This window comes from Balaenoptera ricei, chromosome 1 (genome assembly GCF_028023285.1).
Source record: "Balaenoptera ricei isolate mBalRic1 chromosome 1, mBalRic1.hap2, whole genome shotgun sequence".
Lineage (NCBI taxonomy): Eukaryota > Metazoa > Chordata > Mammalia > Artiodactyla > Balaenopteridae > Balaenoptera > Balaenoptera ricei.
Window position 1 is genome coordinate 136,695,487 of NC_082639.1, and position 14,006 is coordinate 136,709,492.

Sequence of the window (14,006 nt, forward strand, 5' to 3'; positions counted from 1 at the left end):
ATTGTAATAACTTGTCAATACATCATCCAACTAATATTTATATATACTTTTAATAATGTCTAGAAATTTGTACTGGAGATAAACTTGGTAAAGTTATGGTCCTCACATTATAATTACATTTTCAAGGTGACAGTTGACAACATAGTGTCCAACCATCAACAGATTTGTTCTTTCAGATATTCAATATCTAGTTTAAGAAGCTAATTACAGTTGTATTCATTAAAGTAGGAAGGTCTCTTAGGAAATACATTTTAGCAACTTATAAATTTAATCCTGTCAAGAATAAGATCTATGCCCTGGGAATAAGCACTTTATAATTCATAGTTCTTGGACTGGGAACCCGAAAATTCTCAAGAATAACTTGAGAAGATCTTTGAAGGCACTGAGTCAGAACTTATACCAGTTCACTAACAACCCCTCCTCAACCGTTAGGATCCATAGTGTTTAAAATGCCGTGTTTATCCTCTAGCTTGCCATATGGGAAGGGAGTTAGGAAGATTGTGTCAGTTAAAAAAAAAAAAAAAAAAAAAGAAGGCCCAGAAATGTCATACCTTAAGATATTCCAAGAGATTTTTTCAGCTTGATACTATTTCTCTTGGGCATGGTGGGGTACAAAAAGAGAATAGCTCTCAGCAGTCACATTCTTGCTGTAGCTATTTAAACATGTGTTTTGTGTCTATTTTTATGATATATGCAAAAATCTACTTCTGAGGTTATGTCACTATGCTCACCTGTATCTAACACTTGATGAAATGGTGTTGGTAGAAATTTAAATTTTAGAACCCTAAGCACAATGAAAGTGTTCTGGAATTTGATAGTGGTGACAGTTGTACAACTTTGAGAATGTAGTAAAACCACTGAATTGTATATTTTAAAAAGATGAATTTTATGGTATGTGAATTATATCTCAAAAGAAAAAAAAAAAAATTCAAGCAAGATGTCTGAAGAGAATTGACATCTGCCTGCCATCTTTTTTTCGTAAACCTCAGTCACACCAGAGGTACCTGTGCACAAGCCATACTTGTGGGAGGGAGACCTCCTGTCAGAACTGGAGCTAATCAATGACTATAGATCTTATGTGTACTCATATTTATAAGGGAAAGGCCAACATAAGTCGGTGATGCATTCATTTTCATGTACATATACGTACGTGTGTATATATATATATAGTATATACGCATACATATATACATGCACACAGACATAAACATATAAATAGATAATGCATATATATATACACACTGCCTGTGCTACCTGGTGTTGGCATCAGTTTGTATTTGAAACCAGTGAGCTCTATAATGATTGCTTACAGCCTTTGGTGTACTCTTTCTGTTTATCTTCCTGACTAGATTCCAAGACACAGAAAGGAAACTTTATGGGAAGAAGAATATACAGTATTTATTCTAAGCCTCTTTTATTGTCCTTCTTAAGTTTGACCTGGCCAGATTTGTGTAGTGGTATTTATCTGCTCTGATATTTTGGTTTGTAAATTTATTTGTAGATTTCAAGTGAAGTGAAATGCAGGATAAAGATTTGTCTGTAGAAATACATCATGTATACTTTTATCTTCATACAAATCCCCAGAAAACAAACGTTCATGGATATGTGCAGCTGTTTTAGTCATTTTAAAAATTAGTAGCCAAGCCCCTAAAAAGCAGCTATCAACTTCAGAAATTAAAATATTATTTGCTATTTTAAGGTGATGAATTGTTTTCATTTGGGGGAAGTTAGTTTTCTAATGATGTAATCTATTGATGGCAATTTTAGAGAACTAGAGCCTTCATCTGTCTTTAGAAGATGATATGCTTTTCTTGTTTAATTAAAGAACTACTTGTACAAATGTGGGTTAAGCCTTCAAAAAGCACAGCTAATTAATTAAATTCAGTGAATCTCCCAATGTGTAATGAAGGTTATGTTATTACCTGTTCTAGATGGGCAAATCCTAGAAAGAATCAGGAATGCTTAAACTCTCTTGGGTTTGGGAGACAGTATTATAAACACATAATTTCTAATTGAAGAATCTTATCTATGTTCAGTATAATTAAATCTAGAATGTTTAACTTCTTTCTTGAGGTTAGACATAGTACATTTTTTATCAAAATGTAATTCAAACAGAAAGAAAATGATTCCTGTAAGTTCACAGAAGGTTTTTCTTGCCCATACTAATTTTTGTAGAGCAGTCATCCCTGCATGTAATTTAAAATTAAGCTATTTAATTATAAAATTATACAAACAGCACAAACAAGATTTTCTAAATAAAGCTTAACTTGTATTATTTGCTATCCTTACATATCTAAGGAAATAATTTAGAGCAATTGTCACATTTTGTTTTTAACTTGATAAGTGAAGAAGTTTAAATTATGCTAAACATATGTGGGGAAAAAAAGTATCCCCCACCCCCTTTTTTTTTTTTTTATTTTTTTTTTACTGTATTGGACCCTTCCTTACTCAGAGAAGTCAAGATAAGTGAATCCGTCTTTGAAAAGTATTTTTCTTCCAATGAAAATAAACTTATTATTTTTCACATCACAGAGATATTGCTGGCTTTTGGAAATATTTATGTTATGAAATCATGTGCTTTTAATGAACAGTGATAGTCAAGAGGATGATTTCTATCTGCCTGTGACAACTTAATGATAAACTTCAGAAGGCTGCCACTCTTCCTTTTTGCACTTGGCTAACTCGATGAACTCACTGTTACAGGATGGTGGAGAAGGCAAGCCCAAGTTCTCCTGATGCTTCTCGAGCCACTTAGCTAAGAAGGAGCAGGTGGTTTCTGATGATGCTTGTCTGCTGATTGAGTTATACTTGACACTCAGGAGAGGCGTAAATGTTGTACATATTAAGAATCTCTTGGTATATTTATCAATGATCTTCAGAATTAATTCTCCAAAAATTTTCTTCAATTTTTAGTACGTCTTGTTTCCTGTTCAAGGAGTCTGACGGAGAAAATTACATCACACTCCTATGTTTCTACGTCATCTGTAACCCATTTGCTTTTTAAAAATTTGATTTGTATGCTAGAGTAGTACAGGGATTTGCAAACCATACGGCCTGTGGGCCAAATCTGGCCCACTGCCTGTTTTTGTAAATAAAGTTTTATTGGAACACAGCCACTTGCTTATTATCTATAACTGCTTTTGCACAACAATGACGGAGTTGAGTAGCTGCAACAAAGACCATATGGCCTGCAAAGCCTAAAATATTTACTGTCTGGGCATTTACATTAAAAGTTTGCTGACCCCTGTGCGAAAGTGTAATCTAAGATTGTTTTTAAGTGCTATGAGAAATGCAGTCTCGTTTGCCAACTGCCAGTTAGTTAGTACTGACAAGATTTTCTCTTTAGTTTGGCATTTAAAATTGTTTAAATTTCCACCAGAAAGATAAAACTGGATATGCTGGGTAAAGTAGGAGCATAAAATGATTTCAGACATCCAGATTTTCTTTCTCAAATTTCATCTACAGATAATGTAGACATTTAAACATTTCATCTATAGGCATTTGTCTTTGAATGTCAAAAAACTGTTTGATGAAATTTGAATATGATGACTGTCAACTCTTTTGAAAGAGACATCCAGAAGAAAAGATGTGAGAGTTGAGTGTGTTGTTGCTAATAAATTGCACTGGGTCTTTTAGGAAAACATTTTCTCCTGACCCTTAAATGTCTTTAAAAGTCTGTGCCAAGAATTCATTATAGCAGCAGACAGCACACCCAAAATACTGAGCTAGAGTTATAAAGCTGCCTCCTTCCCCATCATTTTTTCCTTTAAGGCTGAGTTTATTTTCTTCTGATTGCCAGTTCACATTTCTCTGGTTTCTCATCTTGGAAAAAATCACATTCACCATTCCTTATACTGCTCCACCCAAACTCCAACCCCCAGACACAGAGAAGAGCTGGGATCCATTTTTCTTTTGCATTCCCCTGCCCAGCAATTTCATTCTGTTGCCTGAAGATGAAATATTTTGCAATGTTTCTGACTTTGTCATATAAGGAAGTTCCTTCCACCCAGCTCTAATAACAGTGTAAACAACTCACACCGTAGTTGCAAATAGTTCCACAGACAGCGTTTTCATCAGTCATGCAAACTGCAAATAACAGCGTGGAGAGGGAGGAGTTTAGTGTATCAGTCTTCCTGAGTTGAGACTTTGCCCATTGGCTGCCTCAAGTATACTTTCTTGCATCAAATGTTAGCTGTCCTGGAGAGAACTTAGAGTAAATGACACTCTAAGGAAAAACAAAAGAGCAAAATAGCATTAACAAGCGTCTGTTTTTGTTATTGCCATTTCCTAATTGTATTAGTAGGTGTGCAATTTCATTGGATATTCTTTTTTTTTTTTTCAATTGTCTTTGTACCTATGATTGAAAACGGTAGTTGGTCTATGGCTTTTCAGGAGGTAAGTTTTTTGTCTATGTATGTCTGTAATATCAGCGTCTGTCTCTCTGAAAAATGCAGTATCCTCCTCCCCAAAGTTACTAACCCAACTTTCCCAGCTGCACATCTCCTATATGCAAGAGGGGAGGGAACTAATGAGGAAAGTTGTTGTCTGCTGTTTGTTCGAATGTTGTTAATTGTGTGACATGGAGCAGTGTGCTGTGAATTGTAAGGGTTATGTAAGCATGGTCTCCTGTAGCCTTTTCCGAAAGGCAAGGGAAGCGATTTTGCCTGTGTTGTTTATGGGCTCTGGGCGTTCAGCACATCTGCTTGTGCAGACTTACGGCATGTGAGTATCTCTGCACTGGCTGACGTTATGGGGCCACTTCACATCTTTCTCGGGTGGGCCGCCCTTGCCAACATTTCAGAATGAACCAAGCAAGATTCCGACCTTTCCCAAAGCTAAACTGTCTTCTTTATTCTAGTATAAAGGCAGACTTTTTCTTCAGTCAGTTCTAAAAACAGTTTTGGCTCCCTGGGAAAGGCTGGAAAAGACAGCCAAGTCATGTTGTCTCTCTTTAACCCTTGGTAAGCGTGGGCAAGTTCTTCTTCATAGAAAATCTCCACCTTGCCCCGCCCCCAGGTTCATACTTTGGAGGACGATACTGCATTTTTGGCCCCAGAGCTTGCTTTCCCACGTGTCTGAGTGCAGAGCAGGAGTTGCACACTTCCCACTGTGCTGCTTGCTTTGCACACACTGAACTGAAGCTTCTTGCTAGAGCAAAAGCCACTAGGCTTGCCCTCTAGGCTATTATGCTTTTTAGGGACCCTCAGACACACCCCTAATTTCTCCCCAATCTTCCCCTATCCGCCCCACCCCCGTAGCTATGTGTCTGTGAGGAAAGGTTTGAGTTGCGACAGTCATGGTAATGGGAAGTGACCAGTAAGGTTTCAGCCGAGCTCACACCTCTTTCGTATATAATATAACATAACCCATCAGACATGTATCTCTAATCAGTAGTGAAGTAGCTCCTGGTGCGGTTTTTAAGTACTTTGAACAAAGTGCTTTTCCATAGCGTTGTATGACTTTACCTGGAGGTTATTTTGACTTGATTCTAAGCATATGTCACTGTAACCTGAAAAACTGGTAGCTGCAACATTTTTCGCTTGTGCCAAATTAATGCAGTGTAAATAAGTAGTTGAGGGAGCTGTTTGTATCTTGGAGACCTAAGTACAACTTCAGTAGAAATAGGACACTTAGGAATAGGTATTCGAGTAGTCTTATCACGGTCTCTTTTGAGGGGATTTATCAAGAAATGAGAAAAATCTCTTCCCTGCCGAAAGCAGTCTGCCTTGTGAAATATGGTATGATGAAATTGTGCTTGGTATTGCTGCTTGTTCCTGGCAAGGAGGAAATTTGTTGGAAAAGTTTTTGAACCATATTTTTTTATCTGTTTCCAACAAGCATGTAAGTTGTTTCTGTAAAAAGGGGTAATAGTTTGCTATATCAGGATGAAAGACTAATCTCTAGCCCCTGCTAGAATGTGGATGACTTCAGCAAAGATTGAAAGATTCAGCTGTAGACACCCTGGCTTTTTTTATATTTTAGTTCCCACTTTTATTGTGCTTCTGTGGGAGGGTAGAACTTCTGTAGATTGAGGAGACAGACAGAATTTGATGAGTACAATTTGCCCCTACAAATATGTACACTGTCTTTTCAGGAATATCTCGGGAAAGTGTTCCCGGCAAGGCATCTTTTTTTGAGGGGTTACATTGTATCTTGGTCACAGAGGAAGATCCATTAGGGTTTCACACAGAATATGAGCTTCTAATAGGAGAAGACTTTTAAAAAATTCTCATTTTGGCATTTTATCCTTTCCAATGGAATTGAAATTCTGAATTGCTTTTTATTTTCTAAACAACTTTTTAAACACGTGTATTATATATTCATTGTAGACAACTTGGAAACATTTTAAAAGCACAAAGACAACAGTTAAAATAATCCACTACCCAGAGTTAATGTTATTTATGTTGTTATGAAAATGAGATTTTCCAGTTATTTGTCTTTCTTTTTTTCCTAGAAAGTAGCATAAGCATTTCTCCTGTCATTAGAGAGATATTTTTCACTTATATTTTAACACTGTATGGAATTCTATCATTAATTTATTTAGCAGTATTTAAGATTGTTTTTTTCTTTTTTAGTAGATCTCTTTTTCAAAAATGTTTTGACTCTTCCCAACTATCCCCGTCTACCTTTCACAAAGGAAAAGGCAGCAATGGACCCTGTTGGCTGGCTATAGTCAAAGTGCACATTTGTCCTTCGGCTTCTTTGCTGGCCCTGTTTTTGGATCCTCTCCTTCCTTGAAAATCTCAGGCTTTGCCCTTACCATCTGTTTCTTAGCCCTTTTAAAAAAACAAAAAGAAAAGAAAAAGAAATCAGGGCTCTTCTTTCCATACAACAAACTCCAGGTGGTTCTACAGAAGATAAAATTCACTCCCTCCCCCCGCTCCCTGCCTTGCCTCCAGTATGCTCTGATACACTGTCTTCCAGGGCATAGATTTGTCTTCTGGTTGTACACCACTGCTTTGTCTGAGTTTTTGCCATTCTTGCAGAAAACACCGTTAGGAGTGTAAATCTGAAAAACAGGAAGAGCTCATCACATTGATGTTTTTCCTGTCAGCTCTCTTTTGAATCTTCGGTAACTGCTAACAATAGCAGAGACAGCACTTTTGATACTTTGGAACGGAGGACGCTAAATTGCTATTCAGAAAACAGAGTGAATGTGCACAGTTCATAATGACTGGTGAAGGGGAGATCTTGCTTCATAAGAATTAGTGACTTGCTTCTTTCATCATATAACTGTTTCAAATTTTTTTCTAGGAGTTCAAGGGGAAAAAAACAACTCAGTAATTTATTTTACCCAGAACCTTTTAATCTGAAGTTTGTTAAAAAAGCAAAACAAACATTCAGAGACATTATCATAAGGACAGTTGCTCTTACTAACACAAAAATTGGCGTTCAGAAAAGTAAATACATTCATATCCGAAGAATGAAAATGTCAGTCGATAGCAAAGCAAATCCAAACCGTGTATCTTAAATATACTCCATTAATATAAACTCTGATATGGGAAAAACCATTCAGAGAAATGTCTAGTGGTTTCCCCAATTTCATCCTTACTGTGTCTTGCAGTTTCCTTTGAGGTCAAGGGTGGGATTATCGTGCATGTTTCAAACAAAGACTTGCCTGTGTCTGTATTCTAGGTCTATATGAAAACCTCACAAGCTTGGGGGTGTGTTTGGAAATTTTGCTTTTCATGGCACAGTTTTTATGATGAAGTCCTGTGTGGAGGGCTTAAGGGACAATTGTAAGTTTCACTGGGTAGAGTTCCGCATCTGCTCCGCTCGCTTAACCCACTGTTGTTTCCCAGACAGCAATCCTGCCTTCCTGTGCCACTCGCGCCTTCTCCTTTTTACCCCTTGAAAAGTTCACTTTGTTGTTGTTGTTGCTGCTTGTTTTTCCTCACCAGTTCCATTTGTTTCTGGTAGTATGTCCAGGCACTAATGCCCTAATGCCCACCTCTGGCTGTTGCTCTTTTTCTGCAGAGGGAGAACCGGAGATTACAAGAGGCCAGTATGAGGTTGGAACAAGAGAATGATGACCTTGCCCATGAACTAGTAACCAGCAAAATTGCTCTGCGGAATGACTTGGATCAGGTAAACCTGTCCTTCACTAGGCGGAAATAAGACTATGACAGCCTCTTCCGGGGCAAGGACCAAGTTGCTCTCAGGGCAGTCCCACCAGGGCTTGCTCTGTACTTGACTCTGAGTGAGCTGCCTGATGGGTGAATGGGTGGGTGGTAAGTGGGAGGGGGGACTGCTGTGCTCACCGGAGACGGTGGAAAACGCAAGCCTTTGAGCTTTGAGATGGGTTTCGGTCATTTCCAAACAGCATGTGCAACATACTTAAAAAAAAAAAAAATAGCTCTAAGCTTCTCTGGTGTCTCTTCTCTTAATCTCTACTTTTCCTAAACCAAGGACTGCCAGCATCATTACCTGAGAATATCAGTCACCAAGAGTATACAGTGCCACTCTAATATCTGTAGGCACTGTACATTTTTGTTCCAAAAAGATTTCTCATCTACAGTAAATGTGAGGATTTTATATGCAGTATGTACATTGAGATATGTATTGTTGGATTGACAGGCATCCTAGTGGTCGAGAGCCAAGACTGCCTGGGTGTGAATCCTGGCGTCACCACTCACTAATCACGTGACCCAGGGCCATTCTTAACCTGCCCATAGGTTTAAAAAAGTGTTGACCTCATAGGGATGATGTGAGAATTAAATGAGGTAAAGCACTACAAGAGTATGTGTTCAATAAACATTAGCTTTTGCTAGGAAGCCCTTAAATTCTTTAACTTCCTTGTCCTTTCCAACAGTACTCACAGCTTTAGGACTTCCTGTTTTTCCATTGGTAGTGTTTTTGGAAATAATTGGCAATATAGAAGGAATCTTGCACAGATTTAAAGTCATCACTCTATTTTCTGACTTTTAAAAAGACAATATTCCCAATGGTGCAGGGTCAGAAAAGTTGAGACTTAGCTGGTTGAATCTGTAAAAAAGAGGCATATTACCTGTGCTCTGACTATGCATTGACAATATTTAAAATACAAATCCGTTAATAATATAGATATGATTGGATGTTTAAAATCGCAGGAATTTTTTTAATGTTTAAAAATGGTCCCTGCCACAACTCCTTTTCCCAGATAAACAGCTAATTTTGCAGCTCAGAAGTTTTAGCCACAGTAAGATGGGAGATAAAACCACTGTTAAGGAAAATTGTGCTCAAGGGGGAGAGGAGAAAGCCGAAGGCGTCAACACTAAATGGAGTTTGAAAATAAAACAAAAACTGTGCTGCTTGGGACACAGGATGTAGAAGGTAGAAGCAGCAGCCCCATGGTGGAAGGCAGGGGGATGGCCCTTTTAACTGCACACCCCATTCAGCCAGCCTCTCTGCAGGTTGTTAGAGATGGTATGAGAAACGCGTGACTAAGAGAGTCAGAACCAAGGAAGGTAGAGGGGTCCCCATTCAACAGGGCCACACCCAGCCTGACCTTGGCTGTTGCACTTTCGTAGCAATAAGACCACAGTGTGACTCAGTACTCTAATGAAATTTTTGGTTCCATATTAGCTTTCCAAATGGCCTTGACTGACACTTGATTCTGCCATTTTGAATATCTTATCCATTAATAGTTTTCTTAAGATGGCTAGCTAAATGAAAAAGTTTTGCAGTAAATCTATTGTAATCATTCCATGATGTATATAATTCAGATCATTTTGTTGTGCACCTTAAATGTACACAGTACTGTATGTCGATTATATCTGAATAAAACTAGAAGGAACAAAATTTTAAGCAGTTAGACTCAGTAGGGATGCAGTGAAATAAGTTAGAGTTGTAAATTGAAAGTTATGTGGGAAATGTATTTGGTACATTAAAATGTATATTTGGTATATTTAAAAGGTTGACAATAATGAAATTAAATACTTACTGAGTTCCTACTATGCACTGAGCACTTTATTCAGCAATGTATAAGCATTATCTCGTTTAATTTTCCTAATGACTCCACTAAGCAAGTATTTTATCTTCCATTTTATAAATGAGGAAACTGACGTATATACTCTGACTTGGAAAGCTATCCTAAAAAAAGTAGAGATTTGCTCAAAAATATAGGTACAAGGTTGTTTACTGCAGCATTACTTACAAGAATAAAAAATTGAAATAATGTATATGTCCAATAGAAGGAGAGAATGAAGGTATATCTGTAAAATATCTTTTTGGAATCGTTTTTAAAAACAATGGGAAGGTAATGATATAATAATATTTTTTTAAAAAAGTAAATTTATCTATATATAATGTTTGCATCTAAATTGCAAGGAACATATGCTGGCAAAGGGTCATCCTGTAGGAAAAGAAAGGAGGCTGGAATATACATCGACAGGAAAAAAAGCCTACAAGGAAATACATCAAAATGTTACTACTAGATGTCTCTGGGTGATAACAGTAAATCTAATTTTTATATTCATCTTTATACTTTTTTCAATTATATATCTTTTATAAGAAGACCTTAAGTTACTTAACCACCCTTGGTTAAGTAGTAATGTGCCTTATAACTCTTTAATGATCAGAAAAAATATTTTATTTAAAAAAATTGTTTCACCACCCAAAAAACCCATTTTGTAGATTAGTCCGGAACAATTGCTAGGGTCCTCCTGAAATTATTGAGTACCTAGGTACCTCATGGAGCTACTAGATCAATCCCTGAAGAAAACATCCCTTCATTTATTCCTTCTTTTTATTTCCTCCCTTCATACCTCTCTTTCTCTTTTTAAAAAAGTAGTTAAGACCTGGCCCCTCTGCCTTTTGAAGCTTATTTTCTAGATGAAAGAATAAAAACTGCCATTTCATTGAATTGCTAACTCAAAAATTGCCATCTCCTCCTAACATCTAATTTTGTAGTTTCTGCCTGAGCAGGGTTTATTTGCACATCAAAAAGCTGTCCCTGCAGTTTAGGTGTCCTGCCCGTCCAGTCTTTGAGGAGAGGGAGGATATTAGCGTGAGGCTTTGCCTGCCTTCACCCAGTTTGCCCAGTACTTTTCCATTCCCAGTTTTTCAAAATCAAATCTTTTAATTAAAATAGCAAAACATTGGCATACATTAAACAAATATGAAAGCAGATTGTATTTGAGACAATATGTAAAGCAAACAAACCTAATTAGGTAATTAGGTAAGTTATTTCATACCCATGTCATTTTAGCGCTGGCTTCAGGCTTCCTGGCCCCCAGCAGCTCTTCATTTTTCTCTCTGACAGAGCCTTCTCTTTTGACAACTTGCCCTCCCTGAGACTCCTTAAATAAGGACTTCTCAGTGATTAGAAATGAAAAAAGATACAACATCTCCATTTCAGTTTCTGTTGCTATCTGCTTTCAGGCCCTTCCTGTTCTTTCTGTTCCCAAGGAACAAAAACAAGGGACACAACCACTGCTTTCCCACTGAAGCCTGGGCCCAGGTCCCTTCTGACCAGAGGGAGTTCGTGGCAAACCAGAAGCTGCATATCACAAGTGGCACTTTCTTTTGTTCTGTTTTAAATTGAACAACTGCCTTGGCTAGTTCTTTGAGAAATTATTTCTGAAAGAGCCTCATCCCTAACGTGAGAGCTGAGCCTTCTGAGCAGGTTATCAGTTGGTTCGTGATTTAATCACACATTGCAGTGTTTGTTTCTCTCATATATACATGTCATAGAAGTTAGAGAGCAATTAGAAGTTTTCATATCAACAAGGCATTAAAAGATGTTGGTAGGCGATTAGAAGACAGTAATGACAATGGTCCACTCAGTCTTATCAAATTATGGTGAAGGTTTTATCATTTGGGCTCAAAGATAGAATTAGAGTTTCTATCTGTTTAGTATTCTGTTCCTGGAGATTCCTTTAACATTAAAGATGGTTTCTACTTAAGTGAGGTATAGAGGTTGGCTATATAGAGACCCAGAAGACCATTTTTAAAAGGAGAACCTTTTAAAAGGAGACTTCAGATCTGGTTCTATTTTGATGAGCAGAGTCAGTCCTACTTTACTGTTTAGCATGAAGGGGAAACTCTGGATACAGCTTCCTGTGGGACCCACAGCAATTTCTGCAGATGTCAGATCTGATAACAACAGAAATAGAGGGAGGTCACCTGACCTTGGCATAGTGAAGAACGTGCAGCAGAAAATGTGTACGTAAAACTAATAGGCCTGGGACTTCTCTGGTGGTCCAGTGGTAGAGAATCCGCCTTACAATGCAGGGGATGTGGGTTCGATCCCTGGTCAGGGAACTAAGATCCCACATGCCGCGGGGAAACCAAGCCTGAACGCCACAACTACTGAGCTCACGCGCCTCAACTAGAGCCCACGTGCCACAAACTACGGAGCCCACGTGCCCTGGAGCCTGCACGCCACAACTAGAGAAGAGAAAACACACACGCCACAACTAGAGAGAAGCCCGTGTGCCGCAATGAAAAAATCCCACATGCCTCAACAAAGATCCCACGTGCCGCAACTAAGACCCGACGCAGCCAAAAATAAATAATAAATAAATCTTAAAAAACAAAACAAAACAAAGTCCCTCTCATCATACATATTTAAGTGTTTATTAAAAATTTCCGGGGCTTCCCTGGTGGCGCAGTGGTTGAGAATCTGCCTGCTAATGCAGGGGACGCGGGTTCGAGCCCTGGTCTGGGAAGATCCCACATGCCGCGGAGCAACTGGGCCCGTGAGCCACAACTACTGAGCCTGCGCGTCTGGAGCCTGTGCTCCGCAACAAGAGAGGCCGCGATAGTGAGAGGTCCGCGCACCGCGATGAAGAGTGGCCCCCGCTTGCTGCAACTCGAGAAAGCCCTCGCACAGAAACGAAGACCCAACACAGCCAAAAATAAATAAATTAAAAAAAAAAAAAATTTCCTCAGGGAAGTGAGTTTTTTCCCTTTTTTTTTTTTGGCCGCACTGCACGGCATGCAAGATCTTTTAGTTCCCCAACCAGGGACCGAACCCGCTCCCTCTGCGGTGGAAGTGAGGAGTCTTAACCACTGGACCGCCAGGGAAGTCCCGTCCCTTTTCTTATAGATATTTCCAAAATCTTACAACATCTAGATATGCTGCAGAATTTTAGAAGCTTGTTGCTGAATGTCAGGACAGCATTGACTATTCAGAAGTTGGCAAAAGGCTCACTTCTGAGTTTGAGTGAATCTCCCTTCAAGAAACCAAACTTAGAAAACATTTGTTTCAGTGTGTCATGATATATACTATAAAAAGGGCTATTTTCTTCACAAAATGGAGATTGCTGAGGGTACGGTAAGAGGTGGTTAAAGTGCAGTCTTTATTAGCAGGGCTGTCGCTCAGATATTCTGGGGTAGAATAGCTGAGTGGACTGCCATTCTAGGGAGACAGATTTGGTAAGATTTTTAAGAATGCCGAAGCCATCAGGACAGCATTTTTTTTTTCACTAGAAAAATTGGATTTTTTATTTAAAAATATTTTCAAAGGCTAATGCCATAGTGGAACAACCAAAGGATAGTTGAACCAAATTCTCAGGGCATTAGAGGAGCACCTGCCAATGCAAGCTCATGATTCGCCACCGGGAGACCCTCTGTTGGAGACCTTGGGAAGGATCTCCTGCTTTGTAGGTAACTTGTGATCTGCCTTGCAGCTCTAGAATTCGCAGTTTTGAGTTTCCATAGTCTACATCTGATATCTTACGATTTATTAAAACTTAACTTGCAACATACATGTTGCATTTTTTGAGACCCACCTGTACTTTTAGGATGCGTTTTTGCTGTGTAGATTTTCCCCCCTAAAATCTAATGTATCAGAACAAATTTCAAAGTCTTCAAAAGGGACTTTTTCACTTTAACTACCCGACAGTTCCAAATTATCTGAAAACAGCTATAAGCCCTAGGCTGTGGGACATCAGGAACTGGAAGGCAGAGCCGAGAAGCTGGAATGTAGTTTCTCTGCCAGGACCCAGCAGACTGTGCTGGCCTGGCCATCTGGACATGTGGGAGATACGGTGAAACACAGACAGAAGGCCACCTGGCCAGTT

At 38.7% G+C, this 14,006-nt stretch overlaps 1 protein-coding gene across 6 annotated transcripts in view; it reads left to right on the forward strand.

The window, feature by feature from the left end:
* Positions 1-14,006, forward strand: part of RABGAP1L (RAB GTPase activating protein 1 like) — a 783,585-nt gene that overhangs the window by 754,474 nt on the left and 15,105 nt on the right. For 5 of the 6 annotated variants that reach the window (XM_059936821.1, XM_059936830.1, XM_059936878.1 and 2 more), the window contains one exon: positions 7,978-8,088. In XM_059936821.1, the coding sequence (XP_059792804.1) occupies positions 7,978-8,088 (111 nt within the window). Of the gene's footprint in view, positions 1-4,320; positions 4,396-7,977; positions 8,089-14,006 lie in introns of those variants that run through there. The other variant, XM_059936856.1, reaches the window with a different exon arrangement.